The sequence below is a fragment of the Aquarana catesbeiana genome, linkage group LG01 (genome assembly GCF_042186555.1).
Source record: "Aquarana catesbeiana isolate 2022-GZ linkage group LG01, ASM4218655v1, whole genome shotgun sequence".
Taxonomy (NCBI): Eukaryota; Metazoa; Chordata; class Amphibia; order Anura; family Ranidae; genus Aquarana; species Aquarana catesbeiana.
The window spans coordinates 11,818,378-11,846,280 of record NC_133324.1 but is presented as its reverse complement, the minus strand read 5'-3'; the positions used below and the strand labels follow the sequence as shown (position 1 = coordinate 11,846,280).

The window sequence follows — 27,903 nt, the reverse complement described above, 5'->3', positions numbered from 1 at the left end:
TTTAACAATGTTCATTCTCAATACACTAGCAAAATACTAAAATTAACAACAATAGAGATAATGCCATTACTACTGGTAACCCAGTGTTGCTCCATATATATTAGTGAATAGCTGCTTTTATATTCAGGTCAGGTCTGAGCAGAATTATAAAACATTTTGGGAAAAATATACAGCCAAGAAGTCCAGAACTTGATGCTATTATAGCAAAAACATTCACAGCCACCATGTATTTCCCTCTGGTGCTCAGATAGGCCGGGATCATGGCAATCCAGACACTGCAGAACACCAGCATGCTGAAGGTGATGTACTTGGCCTCATTAAAACTGTCCGGTAATGTCCTGGCTAAAAAAGCGATAATGAAACTCACAGCTGCCAGAAGCCCCATATATCCCAGGACAGAGTAGAAGCCGATAACTGACCCTTCATTACACTGAATGATGATCCTCCCTGAATAAGAGTGAGTGTCCTGATCCTGGAAGGGGGGAGTAATAGACAACCAAGTGACACAGATTATGACTTGAACCAGTGAGAAGAAACAAATGATTGAATTGGGCAGTTTGGCTCCCATCCATTTCCTCCAGATACTCCCAGGTTTTGTGGCTTTAAAAGCAATACACACCATGATACTTTTGGCAAGTAGAGAAGAGACGGCAACTGAGAAGATGACACCAAAAGAGGTTACACGCAGCATGCAGGTCACATCTACTGGATGGCCGAGGAACAAGAATACACAGAGGAAGCTCAGCATGATGGAGACCAGGAGAAGATAACTCAGGTCCCGGTTATTAGCTTTAATAATGGGGGTGTCCTGGTAATGTATAAATATCACCAATATTAAACCAGTCAGAAGACAACAGAGGATGGAGACAGCTGAAAATACTGCAACAATGGGATCATCAATGTAGGAGAGAAATTCCACCACTCTTGGAACACACCGATCCTTCATCTCATTTGGCCATTCATCATCAGGACATTTCATGCAGTTTTCACTGTCTGCAGGAAGAACAATACAAACACAATGAGCTTCGGGGTCAGAGCTTCTGAAGCAATAAATTGTCTTGTGTTGTCTCACAGCTAGCAATACGATTTCCATTAGTGCATTGGGGGAGACCTAAAGCAGAAGTAAACCCATCCATAAAACAGTTTCATTAACGGCACGTGCCGGAAATGTAACACTCCCATTGGTTGTGCTCTCAACCAAACTGTCAAACCATCCAATGGCTGGTGTCATAACTGATAACATGTGCAGCATCATGGCAGTTGTAGATTAAACAAAGGAAAAGATGGCAGCTTCCTTGGCTGAAAACGATAGGTGGTTTACTTACACTTTAAAGTATTTGTAAAGGTTTGTATTTTATTTTTTTTTAAATAACAAACATGTTATACTTACCTGCACTGTGCAAGGGTTTTGTACAGAGTGGCCCCGAACATCCTTTTCTAGGGTCCCTGTCTGCGCTCCTGGCTCCTCCTCCTTGGCGAGTGCCCCCACGGAGACCCGCTCTCCCAGGGGTTACCCGTGTGGGCACGCTCCCGAGTCCTGCTACTGCATCCATTGACACAGACAGCAGGACTCGGCTCTGCCGCCGGCTGTGTCACTGCATATGATTGACAGCAGCAGGAGCCATTGGCTCCTGCTGCTATCAATCTATCCAATGAGGACCCGAGACAACGACTGGAGCTGCTAGGCTTGTCCGCAAAGCTGGAATGATCAGGTTCAGGTAAGTAAAAGGGGGCTCTTGGGGGCAGCTGCATCACAGAAGGTTTTTCATCTTAGTACATAGAATTCATAAGGGTGAAAAACCTTGAGACTTTACAACCCCTTTAAGCCTAGTACATTGAAAAAAATGTTCATTCAACCTGCTGGGTTGAATGAAAAAAAATCTGTTAGTACAGCGATCTCCCCGAATGAGCTTTTGTGTTCTGACAGGGGGACAGTCCACACCAGATCACTCCAATCAGCACTCTCAGCCATTGGCTGAGAACATTGATCGGAGGCCAATTTGGGGCTGATCGGCACCTGGCTTCTGTTGGACTGGCTGCCTTACACATGGCCTGAATGTCTGTCATTTTTTTTTTAACTTGAGTTTTATTGACTTGTTTTTTTTTTTTTAGAGGAGTTCCAAGTGAGAGTAGATATACATTGTATAAGTGAGATGTTAAAGTTAGGTACATAGCTTAGGTAACAATAAATAGAATGATAGATATATACTTCGCTATAACTGGGAGTAAGCAGGGTGATATAAGCCACCCCAACACTGGGCTGCCCTGGAGAGGGCAGATCAGGTGAAGCATAAGTAAGGTTGGTAACAAAACTTAAACTCTAGTAATAACATAGACTGTGTTGCCCAACTGATGTTGGAAAGTGGGCACCTTAGGCATAAATAACAAATCATTTACAAGTTGAGGGCTAGAGGGATGATAGTCCCTCCAAATGTTAGGTGTTCAGCTTCGTTCTCCCCCAATGCAAGGTGCAATATGAGACGATATAATCGTTTGGGAGGAAAAGACCGAATACATCCCCGAAATCCATTGATGAGCTTTATTGTCAAAGGCCAGTAAGCACAGAGAAGTCTTTGCTGGGAGTGAGGTCAAGAGATGTATAAGTGAGAGTTAATATTAGCTTCATGTGATAATAACCTTGCATCTCGGGTCTTGTAGTCAGGGGGCCCAGTGAGCTAAAAAATTTGGTAGGGAAAAGTGAGCTTTAGCATACATAAATTTCATGTGGGAATTCTGAGTAAGTATAGACAGGAAATGTTGGTTGCTGGGGGGGGGGACTGTTTTTCCAGTGACAGGCAAGGGCTAGTAGCGCTCCCGGTTTGTTGCTGTGGGCATACCAAATGAGGTGGAGTCTCTTGATATGATAGTCAAATGTTGAGTATAGGTAAGTAAGGAGATCCTCTCTTAATTTATGTAGAGCTCATGTGTGGGAATAATCAGGATTTTGTTTATTAATCAGTTCAAATTGTCTAATTTGTTGTAGGAAGGAGTTAATTTGCTCTGAACGTTTGCTCTTCTCATGGGCACCCAGCTTAAGGAAGAAGCCTCTAATATAGGCTTTGTGTGCATTCCCAAAGATTACTTCACTAGAGGCAGTTCCTAGATTGAGAGCAAAGAATGATTCTAATTCTTTCTTGATCTGTTCCTGGTACTCTGGTTTAGAAAGATTGGCAGCGTTCATGCGCCAAGTAGATCTTCGAGGAGTCTTAGGACCGTATTCAAGTGTGATGGTTACAGGTGCATGGTCTGACCAAGTGATTAGGCCTATGGTAGCCCTTGGGATGGAGAACAGTTTTATGTACCAGGAAGAGGTCAATCCTGGAATAGGACTTTTTAGCTGCAGAATAGAATGTATAGTCCCTCTCTGGGCCGTGTAAGCAATGAAATGGGTCGTAAAAGGCTTCAGACAGGATAAGGGAGGAGAGGGCTGTGTATCTCTTCCGGAGGAGACTGGAATAGTCCAAGGACGTATCAGGGAACATCATTGAAGTCCCCACATAAGATTAATTGTCCTTTGGGGAATGGTTGCAGTTTGACCATGACGGTTTAAAAGAAATGTCTGTGCTTAGTATTGGGAGCATAGATGTTAGCTATCACTAGAGGGGAGTTATTCATAGAGGCCGATACAATTGAATATCTACCCATTGGGTCAATGTCTAATGCAGCGTACACACGGGCGACTTTTCGACCGGACTGGTCCGACGGTCTATCCGACGGACTTTCGTCGGACTTCCGACGGACTTTCTGAACAAACGGACTTGCCTACACACGATCACACCAAAGTCCGACAGGTTCGTATGTGATGACGTACGACCAGACTAAAATAAGGTAGTTGATAGCCAGTAGCCAAAAGCTGCCCTAGCGTCAGTTTTCATCCGTCGGACTAGCATACAGACGAGCAGACTTTTCGATAGGAACTGGGTCCGGTGGAATTCCGACGTAAAGATTTGAAACATGTTCCAAATCTAAAGTCTGTCAGATTTCCGACCGAAAAAATTTGCTGCAGGCCCGATGAAGCCCACACACGGTCTAATTGTCCGCGGGACTTGGTCCGTTTGACCAGTCAGGTCGAAAAGTCCGCTCATGTGTACGCGGCATTAGTGGTGAAGCTGGAATGTTACTGAACTACGAATATCAATCATAACTCCTCTGGTCTTTTTAGGTGCATTGGTAAAGAATGGATGGGGAAAGAGTCTGTGTTGGCAGGTGGAAGCTTTAGCGTGGGCAAAATGTGTCTCTTGCACACATAATACAGTATGTCAGATTTTTGTGAGATTGCTTCCCTCCATAGTCTAGAGCAGTGTTTCTCAACTCCAGTCCTCAAGGCGCACCAACAGGTCATGTTTTCAGGATTTCCCTAAGATGAAACGGCTGTGGTAATTACTAAGGCAGTGAAACTGATCAAATCACCTGTGCAAAATAATGGGAAGCCTGAAAACATGACCTGTTGGGGCGCCTTGAGGACTGGAGTTGAGAAACACTGGTCTAGAGCATTTGAAGGGACTATTAAGTCCCTTTACATTTATATTAGTGATATTGAGTGGCATTGTGATTGGATATGGGCGTTGCTCACCAGGCCCAGAGAGGGAGCCTTAAGGGCACCAAGGAATGAATATCCACGTAAGATACCAAAGACAAAATCAATAAGACTTGAACGCTTCACTATCCTAGAAAAAACAGAGTGTAACACACTGAAGTATATGTTCTAAATTAGTAATTCAGGCAATGATAAATAACAGGTCTGGGAAGGCCAGGCTTCCAGGGTGACCTTAACCATTTCATGCAAGGAAGATTTTACCCCCTTCCTGACCAGAGCACTTTTTGCGATTCGCCACTGCGATGCTTTAACTGACAATTGCGCGGTCGTGCAACATTGCACCCAAACAAAATTGACATAATTTCTCCCACAAATAGAGCTTTCTTTTGGTGGTATTTGATCACCTCTGCGGTTTTGATTTTTTGCACTTTAAACAAAAAAGAGTGACAATTTTGAAAAAAAACACATTATTTTTTACTTTTGCTATAATAAATATCCCCGGAAAATATATAAAAAAATTTTTTTTCCTCAGTTTAGGCCGATATGTGTTCTACATATTTTTGATAAAAAAATCGCAATAAGCATATATTAATTGGTTTGCGCAAAAGTTATAGCGTCTACAAAATAGGGATAGATTTATTGCATTTTTATTATTATTTTTTTTTATTAGTAATGGCGGTGATCTTCAATTTTTATCAGGACTGCGACATTATGGCGAACACATCAGACATGTTTGACACTATTTTAGGACCATTGGCATTTATACAGCGATCAGTGCTATAAAAATGCATTGATTACTGTGTAAGTGACACTGGCAGTTAATGGGGTAAACCACTAGGGGGCAATGAAGGGGTTAAAAGTGTCCTAGGAGTGATTCTAACTGTGGGGGGATGGGCTTCAAGTCACATGTCAGCAATCACTGCTCTCAATGACAGAGAGCAGTGATCTCTGTCATGACAGAAGCCAGAATGGGGAAATGCCTTGTTAACATAGGCACTTCTCCATTCTGAGGCTCCGTGCCACGGTCACCAGGAGACCGGCAGACATCGAGTCCACCAGTCCCGCGGGCATGGTCATGCTATACACGGAGGTGTGCGTACGCCTGCTATCCCCGGCTCTTAAAGCGGACGTACAGGTACGCCCATTTGCCCACCGCTGCCATTGAGCCGACGTATACTGGCGTGCGGCAGTCGGTAACTGGTTAAGCAGTGTGAGTCTCCTATGGAAGTAAGCCCAACTGTAGACTTAGATTAAAATCTAGGGCGGAGATGATCTTTGGGTTTTGTGATCAGGAGGTTTCCAGTGTTGATGTGGTTTCTGCGGTATGTTGTAGCGGGCATCATTTGAGGAGGGGGTAGGGACAAGACCCCAGTTGTGAGCTGCTTGAAACCCTCTTTTTGAGAAGTAATAGCCACTTGTTGACTTTGATGAGTAACTAGTAACTTGTTTGGGAAGCCCCATTTGTAAGTCATTTTGTTATCTTGTAGGACCTTAGTGACAGGGGAAAATTCCCTCCTTCTTTGCACAGTGGCTGCTGGGAGGCCCTGATAGAGTGACACTCCTGCATATGGAGAAGGAAGTGTGCGAGCATTCCTGGCGGCTTTATATGATAATAATGGACACGGGTCAGGACATCCCTGGGCACTGTGTCAGGGACATAAGCTGGTTTTGGTATTCTGTGGGCGTGGTCCACGAGGAGATCTCTAGGTGATAGATCTGGCAGCAATTCGAGGAATAGCAGTTTCAGATATGGAATAAGCTCTTGATTTTTGACCGTTTCCAGGATCCCCCAAAATGTTATATTATTGTTGATCTATCCTCCAAATCTGCCACTTTTAGTTGGAGCTTGTAGATTGTCTCGGCCTGTCCCTCGTTCACATCAACCACCTAATTGTGAGCTGCCACCATGATATTTGTTGTTTCACCTGAAGCGGTTTTTCCTCCAGAACAGCTGCTCTGGTAGATAAATGGTTAATTGAGGATCTAAGTTCAGTGCGTAGCCCCATCTGGAGGGATAGCAGCATGGCTTTAAAGGTTGCCTCAGTGGCTGGGACATCTGCAGGGAAGGCAGATAATGTGTCAGGGGAATTCTCCTTATGGCCAGGGAGTGCAGGGAGAGGGGCCCAGAACTGCTTTTTAGCAGAGGGTAGCTTAGTAGGGGAAGATGCTGGGGATACAGCAGCCCTCTTACCTCGCTCAGATGAGGGGGAGAAGGTGGTCTCCTGTGCTGATTCCTCCATGTCAAACCCTGGGTCTGCCAAAGGGTCACTGTAGAGAGGCTGTGGAGAGGGTGATTGGCTGCTTTCCGTGGCACCACCTTGGCTGGCCATGTGCTGCGGCTTCATGAAGAAGTCCGTTAGGCAGTGGAGACCCTGTATCTGTATTTTCCTTTGGGTCATATTCTGATTTCATCCAGGAGTCTTCCCCTCACTAGCAGAGGGGAAATCGGCAAGCTGAGGGGCTGTGAGCCACGTCTGTCACCCTGGGAAGCTGAGGAGCTGGGAGTCAAGCAGTCATGTCACTCGGCAGCCAGGACACGCCCCTCTGCCGGACGTTTTTTATTGGACTGGCCTATGTCATCCTACATTTGGCCTGTGTGTACTAGGCTTAAAGGAAAATATAATAAAATATATTTGTAGTCAGAGTCTTCGAGTGGGAAATGCAATAATCCTAAGAACCAAGGCCTGAGGTGTACCATGGCCTAGCTGGTGAGTATGCCTGAAAAGAGGGCAAAAAGACATAACTTTAGGTGAAGAAGGGAAGGTAACAATCCATCAAGTGGAGTAGCGTGTGCCCGGATGGCAACAGTATGTATCTGCTGTGGTAGGTGAAACCCACGACTCCTGACTTGGTGATGAGAAGGAACCCCCCATAGAACCTGCAAAGCTGCCCAGAACCCAACTGACCGTCCCATGAAAGATTGGATTGAGCTTGATGCCCAAGACAACCCAGACCTGAGAATGAAACTGCTTGAGAATGAGAGGATACGTGGGGGAAAGGGAGCAAGGGCTGGCCCGAGGAGCCCCTGCAAAATGATGGCCGAGAAGATCGAAATGCTTGAAACGGACACCAGCGAAGTAGCTCAGTGAAATGCCCCCAACCCTCGGCCTACCCATATTTGGACTGGGGAAGTGAGAGGGTGAGTGCAAAAAGACAGCTGGCAGGATTGTGAAATGCTAGATACCTGATGGGTGTGAAGAAGTAGGCGGATAAGGCTCATGCGCTATGGTAATAAGCATCGTCAAGAAATGGAGAAACCATGCCAGACACAGAACACTGGTCCCACCTGATACGATCATGTCGTGCTTCAGCCTGTGACCTGACAACCGAGACTGAATCCTGAACCGAGGAAGGAGGGCCAGACTCCATCCGGGGGAAATAAGTCCCATGGCATGATACAGTCATACCCAAAGTGACCGAAGCCCCCCTACCTGGAATAGAAAAGATGACTGGACTAACGTCCCTGAGCAGTTCTCCAGGCAACATCCTAGACAAGAGATCAGAGCCGAGAGTGGAATCCAGAATCATGACGACATTTGCCCAACCTACCACTTGAGGACCGACAAGGGGATGTGGCTCAGCACACACCCTGAGACTATAAATCCCTGGGCGGTAACCAGGGCCTCTAAGCAACAGGATGTCAACTGAAAGAAGATTGACGACTGCTTCCGACCCAAGGATGAGCCCAGTGGCGAAACAACATCTGCACCAAACAATTAGCCCTAAAAACGGGCAGGACTGATGAAAGTGAGAGCAAGCATGGTTGATAACGGTATGGATGCCAATACAGCCCAACCTGAGAACACAAACTAGAGAAATGACAGACAATCAGACATGAGAACAACAACACCCCTCTGTGCCTACCTAAGTATGAAAACATGAACAGAAATGTCAAGACCACTGCGCGTGAATGAACCTGATGATGGCCCCCTCCTCATGTAAGTAGTAAGTGAGCCCGAGTAACCTGCAGCACAGAGACAGGTAATTTACTAAAAAACTCAGGGCTGGTGTACCCACAGACCGTGGTGGGTAGTCGTACAGGTGTGGTGAATGAACGTGCATCGTATGACGTATGGTATACGAGCGAGAAGATTGTGGTCAACAATCATTAACAAACAAAGGTGGCAGCAGAGTTGAAGAGGTCGGTAAGTAGGGGTGAGACAAGCTCAGCAAATTGTTTGTAGAATTCATCGATATAACCGTTGTCTCCTGGAGATTTATGGAGAGAGAGATTTTTGATGGTTTTAAGGATTTTCTGGTTGGTAAAGGGTTGGGAGAGGAAGTTCATTTGGTCTGATGTGATAGAAGGTAGGTCAATGGAAGATAGACATTTTTGGACAGCTGAGTCTGTAGGTTGAGGTGTAGTTGGGTCGTTATTTAGGTTATAGAGAGAGGAGTAGTAGTTGCTAAATGCATTTGCTATATCTTGTGGATTAGTGTGGAGTTGTTTAATTGCCGGGTGGTATAATGATGCAATTTTATGTTTGGAGCAATGAGCTTTAACCTGGTGGGCCAATAGGGCTCCAACTTTGTTCCCTAAGGTATGGTAATTAGCTTTTGCTAGTTTAAGGTTGTACTCAAATTTGTAAAGGATTACATCATCCGGAGCTTTTCTATGGAGTGGAGGGAAATCTTTGGAATGTTTGGTATATGTGGTATGCACTTCTATTTTTATTTTTCATTTTTGCAACTGTCTGTCTGCTATGCTAGCTACTGTTTATTTAAAGGGGACAGCGCGGTATTACAATTTCAATTTCCATTTTTAATGTCAGGCGTGGCGACTGCGCAGCCTCAATGCATTTTACAAGGTTTACATCATCCGGAGCTTTTCTATGGAGTGGAGGGAGATCTTTGGAATGTTTGGTATATGCGGTATGCACTAATCTTGTGATAAGAGAGAAGAGGAGGTACCATTGAAATCCATATGAGAAGTGAATGAGGTCCTCCATGGCCACTTGTGTCTGGTGAGTGTGAAATGTTTCCCTCTCTGTGGTGGAGAACATCTGAGGGAGCTTACAAAGGAACATTCCTTTTTCTGGAGCACGGTGATTGGAAGAATCTTTGAAGGACTGAAAACATATTGTTATTGATGTATTTGTGTATTGTCTCGTGTCACTGTTGTCTAGGTAGCACCATAACTTTACACGATTAGTTTTGTTTAAGGTGATATTTTATCATTTAAAGGGGCAGCTGCTGTTGTAAAATAAGCTTTATTGATTTCTCTGTAATGTTTGGTGCCGAGTCCATCACATTGTTTATTTAGTATTTTTTTTTAAATTGCCAGATTCATGGAGTATGAGTGTTAAAGTGGTTGTAAACCTCAGACAAGAAATATGAACAAAGCATATCCCTCTATAGCGTGTGTCTCACTCCAGAGCACTAAGTGTCATTTCTATCTGCTGTCTCCTTTCTATCTGCAGGAGTCCCTTTTGACAAGTTTTTCTGACACTGAAAGATAAAAGGTGACAGGAGAGGGACCTCCAGCACACAGCCTGTGATTGAAAGTCTCAGCTCTGTTCCTGTGAGCTGTGGGAAGGGGGTGTGTCCCTTTCCCTCCAATCAGCTCTCAGAGCCCTCCTCACTGAACTCTGCAGAGTGTAACTTCAGCTCTCCACTCCCAGGCCTGGGAGATCCTGTTTAAAATCTGGACTTTAAAAAGAAAGTAGAGAAGAGAATGCTTCTGATAAACAGGTACAACTTATGTTCGGTGATTTTGTTTTATCTCTGTGTATCCCCCGAGGCCAGTCACTTCACTGGGTATATTAAAGGGTTTACAACAAATGTAAAGTGAAAGTTTCATTAATGTTATTAATGTTATAGAGGATGAAATTAAGAGCTCAAGTTATAAAGTTACAATGTTGCAGTTTGATCATTTGGGGGAGGAGACTGAGGAAATGCTTCCTCCTGCCTGAGGAAGACCAATGACAGCACCTTAACCTAACAAAGTCACTGACTGGAGCTCAACGATGACTTGTTTATGATAAATGTGGAACTTTAGGGGAAAACATGATTCTGTTGCTGTAGATTTTAGGAACTGATTCATGCAGAGTTGTAGGGCTATGAGAGATCAACGTTAAATATAATGTGTATATAGTAGTAGCAAAATAGAGCTGGGCAGAGCTGACACCATTTCTTGCGATTTCAGTACAAAACAAATCCTGCTTGTGTCAGCTCACAACAGGAATTATGAGCTGACTGCATTTCTGGCAGGATCAACAGGTATACTTTCAGGGTCATTAGAAGGATAAACATGGTGAAATGTGCACACATTGCAGAGATGTACTTCATATGTCTTATATCCTGACACACACTTTAACCACAGCGGTACCTTCTGTCCAGTCCAACAATAACTTACTAATAAATACAAACTCTACCGGAAATGTTGGAGATCTCTCCTTCTGGACATGGGACGCACTCATGGCAGCATTTATGAATTGAAGAGTCAGACTTTTTTCTGCTTCCAGGTAAACAGAGTTCTGAGCATCGAGCTACCAGAATCTGAAATCAGATCATATTATTATTATTATTATTATTATTATTCTTTTTCCATCATATCTCATGGGGCTATACAAACTAGGTGCTACAAATACAAATGAGGTTCATGTTTGCCTCTACCCAGGGCCAGGGCAAGGAGTGGGGGGAGGGGTGGCTGCCCTGGGTGAAATGGTTTACTGTACAGATTGGGACGCCTTCCTTCTGTTACAAGGCTGACAGAAGTAGTGACAGTGACATCACTACTCCTGTCAGTCAAGTGCTGGGTGTGGAGAGGAGGAGAATGCCGGGAGGTGGTGTGGGCTGTGTTCTCTCTCCTCCGCCCAACACAGTCCTACTGCACCTGGTGTACATCTACCCTCACAAATTGTTGTAAATAGCACATTTTTTTTTACATTTAAAGAGACAACAAAAGCATTTGCTCAATATTAAAGGAAGCACTTCCAGGTCAATGCAAGACCTGACTGACAGATCAGGAGCTGCACAGAGATTCTGACAAGCAAGTGACTGCTAGACATAGGATCCTGTAAATCTGCACATCATGAATGGGGTGGGGGCACATTTTGGCATCTTTGCCCCGGGCGCCGGATGTCCTTGTCCCAGCATTGCCTCTACCATGAGTTCACTGTGAATTCCTCAGGTGTTAGATCCATTCGGGGGTCTGTATTTGGGGTTTTCATTCATTTGGGGTGTTTATTGTTTTCTATTGCGTGTTAACCACTTCAGCCCCGGACCATTTGGCTGGCCAAAGACCAGAGCGTTTTTTGCGATTCGGCGCTGCATCATTTTAACTGACAATTGCGCGGTTGTGCAACGTGGATCACAAACAAAATTGACGTCCTTTTTTCCCCACAAGTAGAGCTTTCTTTTGATGGTATTTGATCACCTCTGCGGTTTTTATTACTTGCGCTGTAAACAGAAAAAGAGCGACAATTTTGAAAAAAAAAGCAATATTGTTTACATTTGCTATAATAAATATCCCCAAAAAATATATAAAAAAACATTTTTTTTCTTCAGTTTAGGCCAATACATATTCTTCTACATATTTTTGGTAAAAAAAAAAATCGCAATAAGCGTTTATTGGTTGGTTTGCGCAAAAGTTATAGCGTCTACAAAACAGGGGATAGTTTTATGGCATTTTTATTAATAATCTTTTTTTTACTAGTAATGGCGGTAATCGGCAATTTTTATCGTGACTGCGACATTATGGCGGACAGATCGGACACTTTTGGTGCTATTTTGGGACCATTCACATTTATATAGCGATAAGTGCGATTAAAAATGCACTGATTACTGTGTAAATGTGACTGCCAGTGAAGGGGTTGACCACTAGGGGGCTCTGCAGGGGTTAAGTGTGTCCTAGGGAGTGATTCTAACTGTGGGGGGGAGGGGCTGTGTGTGACATGACACTGATCACCATTCCCGATTACAGGGAGCTGTGATCAGTGTCCTGTCACTAGGCAGAATGGGGAAATGCTTATTTACATCAGCATTTCCCCATTCTTTCTCTCTGTGAGGCGATCGCGGGAATCCCCGCTGACATCGAGTCCGCGGGACCCGCGGTCACACTCACGGAGCTCGCACACCCACAATGCCACGTCTTAAAGGGCAATGTATAGGTATGTTAATATGCCTGTAAGGGGTTAATAGGACCTTTATTTTAGGCCAATTTTAAGCTTTCATCACTGTCGCACTTTAACGACAATTGCGCAGTCATGCGGCATGTCATGTACCCAGATGGCATTTTTATCATTTTTTTTTTCCATGCAAATAGAGCTTTCTTTTGGTGATATATTTTTTTTAACTCTTTTTATTGAAAAAGATACATGACAATGACTGTAATCAAATGTGCGCAACATGAGCGTAGAAAACAGTAAGGTCCATCTACAGAGCAATAATAAAAAAACATTTCTATGTCTGTACAAGTATACTGCATTTCTCAGTATATCAATCCCAATATACATGTTATAAAAAACATCAAAGAGGCACAAAAACAGTAATAACCATTTCCCAAATCCTTCAGTGGCATTGTCAAACGCTGATTATAGTAAGGGTGAAGAACACCGAGCATCCCACACTTTATTATACTTAGCTGGGCAGCCCCTGTGCTCAAAAATACATTTTTCATAGGGTAATACTTGATTCACTAACCTGAGCCATTTATGTATAGATGGAGGTATGGGCTGGATCCACTAAAGTGCTACAGCTTTATGAGCCATAAACAGTGTTTCCAGTAGCACGGTCCTAACATGTCTTGGCCATTGCTCCTCATCCAGAACCCCCAAAAAACATACCAGTGGTGTACATGGAACAGGAATTGATAAGAATGCAGACAATATCTCCGTCACCTGATACCAGTATCTCTCTATAACCGGACAGAGCCACATAACATGTGTGAAATCCACACGTGGACAAGTGAACCTAGTGCAAGCGGAGGTAGGTACATGGTGCATTGCATGTAGCATATAAAGATGGATTCATTTGTTGTTGACTGCCAGAGATACAAATAAATGGGCGGAGCATACCTCCTTCCAATCCTCATCAGATAAATCGGGGACAAGTTGTTGCCACTTGGTACGCACATCCAGTGGTGCTCCGCTAGTCGTGGCAGAGAGTAAATGGAGATACAGAGTAGAGATAAGTCTCCTAGGGCCCTGAGATCAAAGCACTCCTATTAGTGGTTAGTCAGAGGAGTCAGTGTCATGGGTACCAAATGGAGTATGTACCACACGTCTAAATTATAGATACCTATAAAAGGGGGATTGGGGCAACTCATATTTCCTTTGCAATCCCTCAAAATAAGCCAATACATTTCCATCATCGATATTGTCCAAAGAGACCATTCCCCTATGCTCCCAGAATCCATAGTCCCCAAATAGCTTTAAATGGGTGAACACTGCATTGTGCCGGGGTGGTAGCGCCTCATTAGTACCTGGAAAATTTGTCATTTTCTTGGCCTCCCTCCACACTGTACGAACCAATGTCAGTATTGGTATATGTCCCTCTCCCAGCGTGGCCAAGGGTGCCTCCAATGATATCAACACGTGTTTGATTTTAAGGACATAGGTTGAATATGCCTCAACCACCACTGCCGTAGCTGATTCCAACCAGTCCCTCAGATGGTGAAGCTGCCCAGCCAAATAATAATAATATAAGTTAGGCAATGCCATTCCTGGCAGATTATGCACTTTCACTGAATTAATACAAAAATTGGCAAATAGACCACTTGATAGATGGAGATATGCACAAATACAGCACTTTACAGACACTCCCCCAACCACTGCGAGGAAGAGGTAATATGAGTTTAATAGAGAAACTATTCTCTTCCCTGTGGTGCTTGGGCCAGAGTATATCTAAAATATATAAAATACCGGTAGAAGAACTAGAACCTAAATACCCACCCTACTAGGTACCCTACGGGATGAGGAACATAGGTGTAAGGTTCTTAGGGTAGCGTGTTCTATCTCCAGGGATATCAAGACAATAGAAATGTGCTATAAATTGATAGCAAGATGGTATGTAGTCCTGCAGAGAGCACAGAAGTTCAGTGCAGAGACCCCTCCAATGTGCTGGCGGGGATGTGGTGCCCTTGGGACCTTTGTACACCTATGGTGGGACTGTGTGAAGATCCAGCCTTATTGGGAAAAAATCATAGACAACATTTATCAAATAACAGGGGAGCATGTTCGGAAAGAGCCTTGGAAATATTTGTTCCATGATACAGATAAGACAGTAGCCCAATATAAGAATACCTTAGTGCCCCACCTTTTGAACGCAGCCAAAAGTCTGATTCCAATTGTATGGAGAACTCCTGAACCCCCCTCGATGAAGGATTGAATAGTAAAGATAGACTGGTTGAGATCAATAGAAGAAACAATACATAGAAGCGAAGACTCCATGGAAACATACAACAATATATGGGGGAAGTGGTTAGAGTTTAAAAAAATCTTCAGAATATACGATAATGGTGGAGTGTTAAGGGGAGCGTGGGGAGGAGGAGGGAAGGAGAGAATGAAGTCCTGGGGGGGGGATACATAGGAGAACGCAAGAGGAGGTATGAGTATTGGTGTATAGGGGTGGGGGAGGGAGAGAGAGAGAGGAGGGGTGGGAGGAGTTGTTATGAGATGTATTAATTATTTATTTATTTTTAGGTTTGGGGTGAGGGGTGGTTGGGCTAATGTAGAATAATATATTGGAATGTCAGGTGAAAACACCAATTTTGTAAGATTGTAATAAATGATAATATAACTAATAAAAAGAGAATATGCAAAAAAAAAGGCAATGCCATTCCAGCATCAGCCTTAGGGCACTGTAGAGTTGAGAATTTAAGTTTCTGCCTATGATTATCCCAAATAAAGACATAAGTAAAATGTCTAGGGTTTTAAAAAAATATTTAGGCACTGATGCAGGCATGTGAGATGTCACATACAGACAAGTTAGGTTGAGCTATCAGTTGCGTCCTGCGTATGGTAATTGAGGTAGACTTTCCAGGCATAAAGCCAGTTTGGTCTGGATGAATTATACTAAGAATGACTGCATTGAGGAGTTTGGCCAGGATCTTTGCTAGTATTTTATAGTCAATATTCAATAAAAAAATTGGTCGATATGACGCACATTCAGCCGGATCCTTCTCAGGTTTAGGAATAAGGACTATCGTGACAGAGTACATAGATGGTGGCAGTCTGAAAGACAGTTGGGTGATGGTTGCGTTATCCTAACTGGGCATCATATGACGTCCAGCAGGATAAGCCGTAATTGCGCGCCCACTGACACACAACACACGCAACTCCAATCATGGTAAAGAGCCTATGACCAATCACAGCTGATCACAGCGTGTAACCAGGAAGTGCTGGTAAACGGCTTTCCTCGGTTTGCACATGATCGGAGGCTCTCATGTCAGAGGGGGTGAGCTGATAATCAGCACATTGATTATTAGTGCAGCTCCCATTAGAGGTGCCCACCACAACTTCCAATCAGTACCCATCAGCTTCCAGTGAGTGCCCACCAAAGTGCCAGTCAGTGCCTACCAAAGGACCAATCAATGCCATCAAAGTGCCAATCAGAGCCTCTCAGGAACACCTGTCAGTGCCCTTCACAGATGCCAATCAGTGCCCATCAGTAATCACTGTCATTATTGTTGCCTATCAGTGCCATCTATTAGTGCCCATCAGTGCCATCTGTCAGTGCCAATCAGTGCAACCTGTTAGTGCCCATGAGTGCCGCCCGTCAGTGCCCATCAGTGCCACCTATCAGTGCCCATCAATACTGCATATCAGTGCTGCCTATTGGTACCCATCAGTGCCACCTCATCAGTGCACATCAGTGCCACCTTATCAGTGTCAACTCATCAGTGCACATCAGTGCCACCTTATCAGTGCCAACTCATCAGTGCACATCAGTGCCACCTTATCAGTGCCAACTCACCAGTGCCCATCAGTGCAGGAGAAAACATAATTTTATCGAAAACCCCAGCCTTGGCGCTCCTTAATGATAATTTGCCTAAAACTCCAAAACTTGCCGTAAACTAATTCATTTCATTTTTCTCGGTGCTAAGCTCACCATTGCCAAGGCCTGGAAACAACCCAAGGTGTCCTTCAAGGCGGCTATCCGCAAAATTTCCTGGATCATGGCCCAAGAGAAGCTCGCCAGTACCCTTAACAACACCAAAGAGCAATTTGAAGCTATCTGGGAACCTTGGGCAAAATTTATGGGTATCTCCTTGATTCCAGGAGTGCAACCATAACACTCCGGATTATCTCTAAGGCGGTGGGGTCCCCTTCCGTGGATGGGCTTCCGTCTACCCCTCCCTTTCTTCCTTTCTTCTCTCTCCTCCTTCCAACTTTACTATTTCTTTTATTTGTTAGTATATTCTTTTACAAGACATTGATAGTTCTTTTGTTTCATTTCGTTGGGTCTCCAGAGGGAAAGTTTTCCCTAGGGAAGAATATAACTAAGGTATTTGCTCCCTTGTATGATTCCATATACTCATAGCTATAATTACTGGGGGAGTTTGGGGGGGTTAGAGGAGACTCGGCCGGTCACAGTGTGTTCCCTTTTGGGGTGCCGGTGGATCCTCTCCTGTCCCCTCCACTCAGTCTTCTTAAGGTTTGGGGTTATCCCCATTGAGGGATAGGGTCTATACTTACAATGGTATTCCTGTATGGTCACAGACCTGAGTTATATACATTACAAATGTTGTCAGTTAAGTTCTGTAGCCCCACAAGGGACCCGACTTTGTTTGATGTATCTATACTACCTTTATGGATCGTGATCTCTTTACCTTTTCTTGTTGAAAACCAAAAAATATTTTGAAAGAAAACATAATTTTATAACACAAACAAACAAAAACTTTTTTTTTTTAAGTCTGTATTTTTTTAGTTTGTTTAGCAAAAAATTAAACAGTAGAGGTGATCAAATACCACGAAAAGAAAGCTCTATTTGTGGGAAGAAAATGATAAAAGTTTAGTTTGAGTACAGTGTTGTATGACCGCACAATTGTCATTCAAAGTGTGACAGCACTGAAAGCTGAAAATTGTCCTGGGCAAGGAAGGGGTGAAAGTGCCCGGTATTGAAGTGGTTGATAAAAAAAAATGCATTTGTCCCTAGGGATAAATTTAAGGAGAACTCCAGTGAGTAATTTCCAATTCTCTTGTAATTTCTAATTCTCTTCCAATTGTATGGTCTTTACAGCCTTTAGCAGCCCCCCCCACCAGACCAACCGACTCTTCTTGACCTAAAAGCATCTCTTGTAATAAAACAATATCTGTATGTAAATTTTTTGAGATAGTGAAGAATCTTGGAATGTTTATTTAGTGATCAAAAACCCCTGACATTACAAGAAATAATATTCTTGCAGGGTTAAACAGAATTAAAGTGCTACCCAATGGGGGGACGTGACTTGCCTGCACAGTGGATCGCTGCTTGAATTCACTGCTCTGCACAAGACCCGGCTTTTAACAGCTTTACAAAGCAGTGATTGGCCGGGGGCTGGCACTACCAATAGGTAGGCACCGGCCTAGAGCGTACGTCAGTCGGAGCGCCACCACCTGTAAACAGTGCGGTGAAACCCACACCGAGTGCACGATCAGTAGAAGCGGGTTGTCTAACAGAGTGATGTCCCGCACAGCCGCAGTACCTGACATTTCAGTGACAGCCAGATGTCTGTGGGAGAGCAAGTCTACTCCCTTACTCCTCCCATATTATAGAGCCGGGAGGACTTAGAGCTGGCCCTATTATTAACTCTTCACTGGTGTAATGACAGAGGTGGGAATGTCCTCCTCAGCACACTCAGTTATGTCTGATTGTACAGGACATTGTCTACAGGAAGTTCGGTCATTGAAATGTTCTATGATAGAACTCACACACTATGACTGCAACCACCCTCCGCGCCTTCTCCTATTACACCACCAGGTTGCAGCGCGGTGCGGAAGTAAACAGAGGTGAGCCCCTCACAAGTTGCTAGTCCTCTGATGCCTCCTCGGCTGTGCTAGGTGTTCCCAGCGGCAGTGGTCTGTGTTGACAGAGACAGACAGAAGGAGAACAAGGTGGAGAATGAGGACATGAGGCTGGACCAGGCTGCTTAGCAATGGGACAAGGTGAACCTCACCGTCCCTGTACAGTACATGACAGCCAGGAACATTGCTTCCATTCATCTCCAGCACCATCGTGGGGTGACCATGGCTGACAATATCATAACAGCCCGGGCATGCTGGGATCTGTAGTCCTGGGAGCTCTTCTCTTCACACTCTGTACTGCTGTAACCTATCCACATTGATATGCATTCTTTTTTGTGTGTTAACATGTGCTGCGTGATGTCAGGTCACCACCCCCACCGTATGTGGGTAGAGCAAAGGGGGTGGAGTCAGGGGCGGAGAAAAGGGGAGCAGCAAAATAAAGATTTGCCTGGGGTTTTAAAAATCCTTGCACAAGCACTTTTGGGGTGCCAATCATCCAGGATCTTTCCCTGTGATCCAGACAGCTCCCAGGCATGATGCTCAAGAGGAGAAAGTAACTGAAAATCCCTCAGAAGATGACAAACTTATTTCCTTCAACTGGACTGAGCAGCAGCCAAGATGGTGCTGACAACTCACACAGACCTGCTGCCAGGCTCACTCATAGGGTTGTCACCTGTCTGGGATTCACCCTGACAGACCGGGTTTTGAATCATGCGTCTGGGTGAGTGTATGTAATCAGTCCAGTAGCCTGTGTGACAGCAGTCAGCAGCAGGTAGCAGATGAGCTGGCACGATGCTTGGCTTGTGACAGAATGGGATGATCAGCAGAAAGCAGGCACCAGATGGAGGCTTGCTGGACTGGAAGTTGTAGCAGGCTTGATGAGCAAGATGCAGGGTCAGACAGACCGGGTGGAAGCAATTGGACAGATCAGGCATAGATAGCAGACAGCAGGGAAGTCAGGTCACAAGCTGAGTCAGTGTTGGGAGAATAATCAAGCAGAATCAGTAGGCAGAAGCAGAATCCAAAAACAAGCCTGGGTCGCCTTTTTTTTGTGAAATGGTAGGGGTACTTACACAGGGGGGCCAGGATCTGGGGGTCCCTTGTTAAAGGGGGCTTCCAGATTCTGATAAGCCCCCTTCCTGCAGACCCCCACAACCACCGGGCAAGGGTTGTGGGGATGAGGCCCTTCTCCCCATCAACATGGGGACAAGGTGCTTTGGGGGGCTACCTCAAAGCACCCTCCCAATGTTGAGGCATGTGGATTGGTATGGTTCATGAGGGGGGGTGCTCTCTCGTCCCCCCCTCTTTTCCTGCGGCCTGCCAGGTTCGTGCTCGGATAAGGTTCTGGTATGGATTTTTGGGGGGATCCTACCCCATTTTTTTAAATTTTGGCGTGGGGTTCCCCTTAATATCCATACCAGACCTGAAGGGCCCCCCAAGTACGAAATTTAAAGGAATATTACACTTTTATTGTTTCACTTTAAGCATTATTAAAATCACTGCTCCTGAAAAAACGTCAGTTTTTAAAACTTCTTTTTGCATTGATATATGTCCCCTGGGGCAGGACCCGGGTCCCCAAACCCTTTTTATGACAATAACTTGCATATAAGCCTTTAAAATGAGCACTTTTGATTATTCATGTTCGTGTCCCATAGACTTTAACGGTGTTCGCGTGTTCGAACAAATTTTTTGCCTGTTCGCAAATTCTGCTGTGAACTGACAGGCCGCTGTCATGCAAAAGTTTCCAGACCCGCCAAAGTGATGTGAAGACAGCAGCGTCTACAGGCTCCTAGGACCAAGACAGCAGACATGGAAAAGTAAACGGGCGTATACAACTCCTTTCACAGGCCCTGCCTCCTTTATTAAGTATGCCCGATAGTGAAGCAAGATTTTCTTTTATACTGAAGACAACAAGCCACCTGCCATATTGGTGAGACACAATGACATCAGTCACTGGTCAGAATCTCCCACCAACTGCCATATCGAATGATGTCACTGGATACAATGTGTTACCAACTGCCACATCTTATAATATCTCACAACTGTCACACCTAATAATATCTCACAACTGCCACACCTAATAATATCCCCCAACTGTAACACCTAATGATATGCCACAACTGTCACACTTAATAATATCCCACAACTCTCACAACTAATAATATGCCACAACTAGGGATGGGCAAACAGTTCGGCCCAAGCAAGAGTTCGGGCCAAATTTTGGCTATTCAGATGTTCTCTTAACAATTGAATTATATGGTCGTTCAGCCCACCATTGCATTGTGCCCACATTGTGCATTGTGGTCATTCAGCCCGCCGAATGACCACAATGCACTGCACCGCCACACAGTGCATTGAAAGCCCTGATTGGCTGAAGCAATGAAAGCTTTGCCCAATCAGGGCACAGAGCACTGTCAGAGCCATGATTGGATGCTGTCATGAGGACTGTATCCAATCATGGCTCATTGCTCTTAATCCCACTCCACACTATAAAAGTATTCTTTCCATAGCGACCATTTGTGATATCGGTGTGGAAAGAAATAGAACAGGGCTCTGTTCAGTGCTATTAGACAGTTAGTGTTCTATTCTGATTCTATTGTCAGTGAAGAATATCAGTTTAGTGTGAATCTAGGGATAGTTCATCTTTACATTAGTGTGAATGTAGAGAGGGTTCAGTCAGTGTGACTGTAGTGTCCATTTAACACAGTATATTTTATTGCGGTACTGCAAGTTTAACGCCATATACAGTGGGGACAGAAAGTATTCAGACCCCCTTAAATTTTTCACTCTTTGTTATATTGCAGCCATTTGCTAAAATCATTTAAGTTCATTTTTTTCCTCATTAATGTACACACAGCACCCCATATTAACAGAAAAACACAGAATTGTTGACATTTTTGCAGATTTATTAAAAAAGAAAAACTGAAATATCACATGGTCCTAAGTATTCAGACCCTTTGCTGTGACACTCATATATTTAACTCAGGTGCTGTCCATTTCTTCTGATCATCCTTGAGATGGTTCTACATCTTCATTTGAGTCCAGCTGTGTTTGATTATACTGATTGGACTTGATTAGGAAAGCCACACACCTGTCTATATAAGACCTTACAGCTCACAGTGCATGTCAGAGCAAATGAGAATTATGAGGTCAAAGGAACTGCCTGAAGAGCTCAGAGACAGAATTGTGGCAGGGCACAGATCTGGCCAAGGTTATAAAAAAAGTTCTGCGGCACTTAAGGTTTCTAAGGGCAGAGTGGCCTCCATAATCCTTAAATGGAAGACATTTGGGACAACCATAACCCTTCCTACAGCTGGCCGTCCGGCCAAACTGAGCTATCGGGGGAGAAGAGCCTTGGTGAGAGAGGTAAAGAAGAACCCAAAGATCACTGTGGCTGAGCTCCAGAGATGCAGTCGGGAGATGGGAGAAAGTTGTAGAAAGTCAACCATCACTGCAGCCCTCCACCAGTCGGGGCTTTATGGCAGAGTGGTCCGATTGAAGCCTCTCCTCACTGCAAGACACATGAAAGCCTGCATGGAGTTTGCTAAAAAACACCTGAAGGACTCCAAGATGGTGAGAAATAAGATTTTTTGGTCTGATGAAACCAAGATATAACTTTTTGGCCTTAATTCTAAGCGGTATGTGTGGAGAAAACCAGGCACTGCTCATCACCTGTCCAATACAGTCCCAACAATGAAGCATGGTGGTGGCAGCATCATGCTGTGGGGGGGTTTTTCAGCTGCAGGGACAGGACGACTTGTTACAATCGAGGGAAAGATGAATGCGGCCAAGTACAGGGATATCCTGGACAAAAACCTTCTCCAGAGTGCTCAGGACCTCAGACTGGGCCAAAGGTTTACCTTCCAACAAAACAATTACCCTAAGCACACAGCTAAAATAATGAAGGAGTGGCTTCACAACAACTCCGTGACTGTTCTTGAATGGCCCAGCCAGAGCCCTGACTTAAACCAAATTGAGCATCTCTGGAGAGACCTAAAAATGGCTGTCCACCAACGTTTACCATCCAACCTGACAGAACTGGAGAGGATCTGCAAGGAGGAATGGCAGAGGATCCCCAAATCCAGGTGTGAATAACTTGTTGCATCTTTCCCAAAAAGACTCATGGCTTTATTAGATCAAAAGGGCTTCTACTAAATACTGAGCAAAGGGTCTGAATACTTAGGACCATGTGATATTTCAGTTTTTCTTTTTTAATAAATCTGAAAAAGGTCAACAATTCTGTGTTTTTCTGTCAATATGGGGTGCTGTGTGTACATTAATGAGGAAAAAAATGAACTTAAATGATTTTAGCAAATGGCTGCAATATAACAGAGAGAAAAATTTAAGGGGGTCTGAATACTTTCCATCCCCACTGTATTTCAGTGTGTTATGTGCCATTTAACGCAGTACATTTATGTGCGTTAGTGCACTCTTAACGCAGCATATTTCAGTTGTGTTACTGCAAGTTTAATGCCGTACATTTCAGTGCCTTACTGCAAGTTTAACACCATATAATTCTGTTTGTTACTGCAAGTTTAATGCTGTATATTTCATTGCATCACTACAAGTTTAACACCATATAGTTCTGTGCGTTACTTCATATTTAACCACTTCAGCCCCGGAAGGATTTACCCCCTTCCTGACCAGAGCACTTTTTACAATTTGGCACTGCGACGCTTTAACTGCTAATTGCGCAGTCATGCAATGCTGTACCCAAACGAAATTTGTGTCCTTTTCTTCCCACAAATAGAGCTTTCTTTTGATGGTATTTGATCACCTGCGGTTTTTATTTTTTGCGCTATAAACGGAAAAAGACCGAAAATTTTGAAAAAAAATGATATTTTCTACTTTTTGTAAGCCAATAAACTCAATTTTAGTCATACGTTTAGGCCAAAATGTATTCGGCCACATGTCTTTGGTAAAAAAAAAAATGTCAATAAGCGTATATTTATTGGTTTGCGCAAAAGTTATAGCGTCTACAAACTAGGGTACATTTTCTGGATTTTACACAGCTTTTAGTTTATGACTGCCTATGTCATTTCTTGTGGTGCTAAAATAGCAGGGCAGTACAACCCCCCCAAATGACCCCATTTTGGAAAGTAGACACCCCAAGGAAATTGCTGAGAGGCATGTTGAGCCCATTGAATATTAATTTTTTTTGTCCCAAGTGATTGAATAATGACAAAAAAAAAATTACAAAAAGTTGTCACTAAATGATATATTGCTCACACAGGCCATGGGCATGTGTGGAATTGCACCCCGAATTACATTCAGCTGCTTCTCCTGAGTACGGGGATACCACATGTGTGGGACTTTTTGGGAGCCTAGCCGCGTACGGGGCCCCGAAAACCAATCACTGCCTTCAGGATTTCTAAGGGCGTAAATTTTTGATTTCACTCCTCACTACCTATCACAGTTTTGAAGGCCATAAAATGCCCAGATGGAACAACCCCCCCAAATGACCCCATTTTGGAAAGTAGACACCCCAAGCTATTTGGTGAGAGGCATGTTGGGTCCATGGAATATTTTATATTTTGACACCAGTTGCGGGAATGTGACAATTTTTTTTTTTTGCAAAAACTTGTCACTAAATGATATATTGCTCACACAGGCCATGGGCATATGTGGAATTGCACCCCAAAATACATTTAGCTGCTTCTCCTGAGTATGGGGATACCACATGTGTGGGACTTTTTGGGAGGCCTAGCTGCGTACGGGGCCCCGAAAACCAATCACTGCCTTCAGGATTTCTAAGGGCGTACATTTTTGATTTCACTCTTCACTGCCTATCACAGTTTCGGAGGCCATGGAATGCCCAGGTGGCACAAACCCCCCCCAAATGACCCTATTTTGGAAAGTAGACACCCCAAGCTATTTGCTGAGAGGCATGGTGAGTATTTTGCAGCTCTCGTTTGTTTTTGAAAATGAAGAAAGACAAGAAAAAAATGTATTTTTCTTTTTTCAATTTTCATTTTCAAAAATTATTTTTTTTTGCAAGAAAATTACTTTGACACTACCAAAAAAACTGTTATCGATTGCAGGGATCAGGCCTGACTCTGCGAACGCTGCAGTTATGCATTTAGTGTTTTGTAAGTGACAGTGATCGATCAATACTGCACTTGGGTGGGCTGGGCTGGGCAGAGGGGCAAAACGCAGGTACTAGCAGGTATCTGGGCTGATCCCGCTAACACTGCGTTTTTGGGAACCCTAAACTGCTGGGGATGCTAGTATAGATCTGATCGGATCAGATATTGATCCGTTCAAATACTATACCACTAAGGGAGGTGTACGGTGTGTGCGTGGGTGTTAGTGCTACTGGCACTAACCTGACGCTGCCTGGGGCTGGTGCTTGCCAGTTCACCAAAATGCTACCAAAAAAACTGTTAGCGATCGCAGGGATCAGGCCTGACTCTGCGAACGCTGCAGTTATGCGTTTTGTAAGTGACAGTGATCGATCGATACTGCACTTGGGTGGGCTGGGCTGGGCCGGGCGGAGGGGAAAAACGCAGGTGCTAGCAGGTATCTGGGCTGATCCTGCTGCGTTTTTGGGAACCCTAAACTGCTGGGGATGCTAGTATAGATCTGATCGGATCAGATATTGATCCGCTCAGATACTATACCACTAAGGGAGGCGTATGCTGCGTGCGTGGGTGTTAGCGGTACTGGCGCTAACCTGACGCTGCTTGGGGCGACGCAGACCCTATCTGACCCTAAAACCTAAGTTATATCACCGCCGGGCGATCAGGGGGTTAAACCTTTATTAGGTAATAAACGGCGGGTGCCCTGACACTATAAAAAATAAACTAACTAACCAGCGTCACCCGTAACAGTTATATGGTGATCACTGGTGAAAGGGTTAACTAGGGGGCAATGAAGGGGTTAAAACCTTTATTAGGTAGTATATGGGGGTCCCGACGCTATAAAACGCTGATGGCGAACCTAAATATTTACCTCCCTAACTAGTGTCACCAGTGACGCTAATACAGAGATCAGAAAAATGATTGCTTAGCGACACTGGCGATGGGGGGTGATCAAGGGGTTAAAACTTTATTAGGGGGGTACCCTAGACCTAAAGGGGGCTACCACTAACTGCCCTACCACACTAACTGTCACAAACTGACACCAATACAGTAATCAGAAAAAAAACTGCTTGGTGTCAGTGTGACGGGGGGAGGGATGATTAGGGGGTGATTGGGGGTGATGGGGGGTGATGGGGGGTGTTATGTGTGCCTGGCATGTTCTACTGTGATGTGTAGTGTTGTGCACTAATATTGAAGTCTTCTCTCCTCGGCGCCGGAACGGAAAATACCGAGCCGAGGAGAGATGACATAATTTCCTCTGCCTCTGTTTACTATGCAGAGGGAGAGGAAGATTCTTATTGGCCGCGAGCGATCGCAAGGGGGGGCCACGAATGGATGGCCTCCCGCTCACCTCTCATCGCTCCCGGACAGAAGCCGACCGCCTCGGGCACCGGGGGGGTTCAATCGGACCCCCTGCCCGCGGGAGGAAGATCATCTACAGGTATGTGATTCTGCCTGCCCGTGCCATTCTGCTGACGTATATCGTCGTTAGGTGGTCGGCAAGTGGTTAACTCCGTATAGTTCTGTCCATTACTGCAAGTTTAGCGACGTATATTTCATTACGTTACTGCACGTTTAATGCCGTATAGTTCTATGTGTTACTGCAAGTTTAACGCCATATATTTCATTGTGTTACTGCAAATTTAACGCCGTATAGTTCTGTCCGTTACTGCAAGTTTAGCACTGTCTATTTCATTGAATTACTGCAAGTTTAACGCCATAAAGTTCTGTGCGTTACTGAAAGTTTAATGATGTATATTTCATTGCTTTACTGCAAATTTAATGCTGTATAATTAATTGCGTTACTGCAAGTTTAACGCCATATAGTTATGTGCATTACTGCAAGTTTAATTGCATTACTGCAAGTTTAATTCCATATGGTTCTGCGCGTTACTGCAAGTTTAAAGCCATATATTTCAGTTGGAAGTAACGGGCTTTGTTAAAATATCCAGTAGCCTTATTAACCAGGAGAGCAGGAGAGCAGGATATTCCACAGGGATGGATGAGCAGAGGGATGGATGAGTGGAGGGATGGGTGGAAAGGTGAGTCAGAGGTTGAATTACAGTGCAGCAGTGTTTATCAGATCTGGGAAGATCCTCCTGGGTTTGCAGAAAACATTAAAGTGGCTGCAATGCACATGTTACTAAAAGCATTTATTCATTTATTGCACATTAGTTAACACTTACACTCACATAATCGCAGTTCTGCTTGAGCTTGAAACAGAGGAGAGCTGAGTGCAGCACAGCCAGTGAACTGACAGGCCGCTGTCATGCAAAATATTCCTGACCCACCAAAGTGATGTGAAGACAGCGGCGTCTGCAGGCTCCTAGGACCAAGACAGCAGACATGGGAAAGTAAAGGGGTGTATACAACACCTTTCACAGGCCCTGCCTCCTTTATCAAGTATGCCCGATAGTGAAGCAAAGTTTTCTTTTATACTGAAGACAACAAGCCACCTGCCATATTGGAGAGACACAATGACATCAGTCACTGTTCAGAATCTCCCATCAACTGCCAAATCGTATGATGTCACTGGATACAATGTGTTAACAACTGTCACTCCTAAAAATATCTCACAACTGTCACAACTAATAATATCCCACTACTCTCATACCTAATAATATCTCACAGCTGTCATACCTGATAATATCCCACAATTGTCAGACCTAATGATATGCCACAACTAGGGATGGGCAAACAGTTCGGCCCAAGCAAGAGTTTGTAGTGTGACCATTCATCTTTACATTAGTGTGAATGTAGGGATAGTTCAGTCAATGTGAGTGTAGTAACTGTTTAACTGTATATTTTATTGTGTTACTGCAAGTTGAACGCTGTACAGCCCAGAATGAAAACAAACAGACCTAGCAACCAGCCAAGTCACCTATTCTCTCTAGCACTCTACTAGAGGGTGCTACATTAGATTTTTTTAATTTTATTTATTGGATATGTATTATATCAGAAAGTAAAAAATTTTGTTTTTTTAACAGTTTTTGATCTATTTTATTTATACATTAAAAAATAAAAAGCGCAGTGATGATCAAATATCACCAAAAAAAAGCTCTATTTGTGGGGAAAAAAAGTATAAACTTCATGTTGCATGACCGCGCAACTGTTAGTTAAAGTGGTGCAGTGCTGAATAGCAAAAAATGGCTTGGTCATGAAGGGAGTAAAATCATCCGGACCTGAAGTGGTTTAGAAAATCTCTATAAATCTGTATTACAAACCTCCTCAGCAAACATTATCAACAGAAAATAAAGTGATTTCTTACTTTGCCGTCTCTCCAGAAGTATGGCTCACTCATATTGGGAAATGGTCCAGGCACATAATCTGGGCTTTGCAT

At 44.1% G+C, this 27,903-nt stretch overlaps 1 protein-coding gene across 1 annotated transcript; it reads right to left on the bottom strand.

Moving 5' to 3' along the window:
• Window positions 1-100: 100 nt before the first annotated feature.
• Window positions 101-27,903, bottom strand: LOC141129330 (vomeronasal type-2 receptor 26-like). The gene is made up of 3 exons (XM_073617335.1): window positions 27,832-27,903; window positions 10,912-11,035; window positions 101-993 (listed from the first exon to the last, which is right to left on the bottom strand). Exons 1-3 carry the CDS (start codon window positions 27,901-27,903, stop codon window positions 101-103), a joined length of 1,089 nt encoding a protein of 362 aa, XP_073473436.1.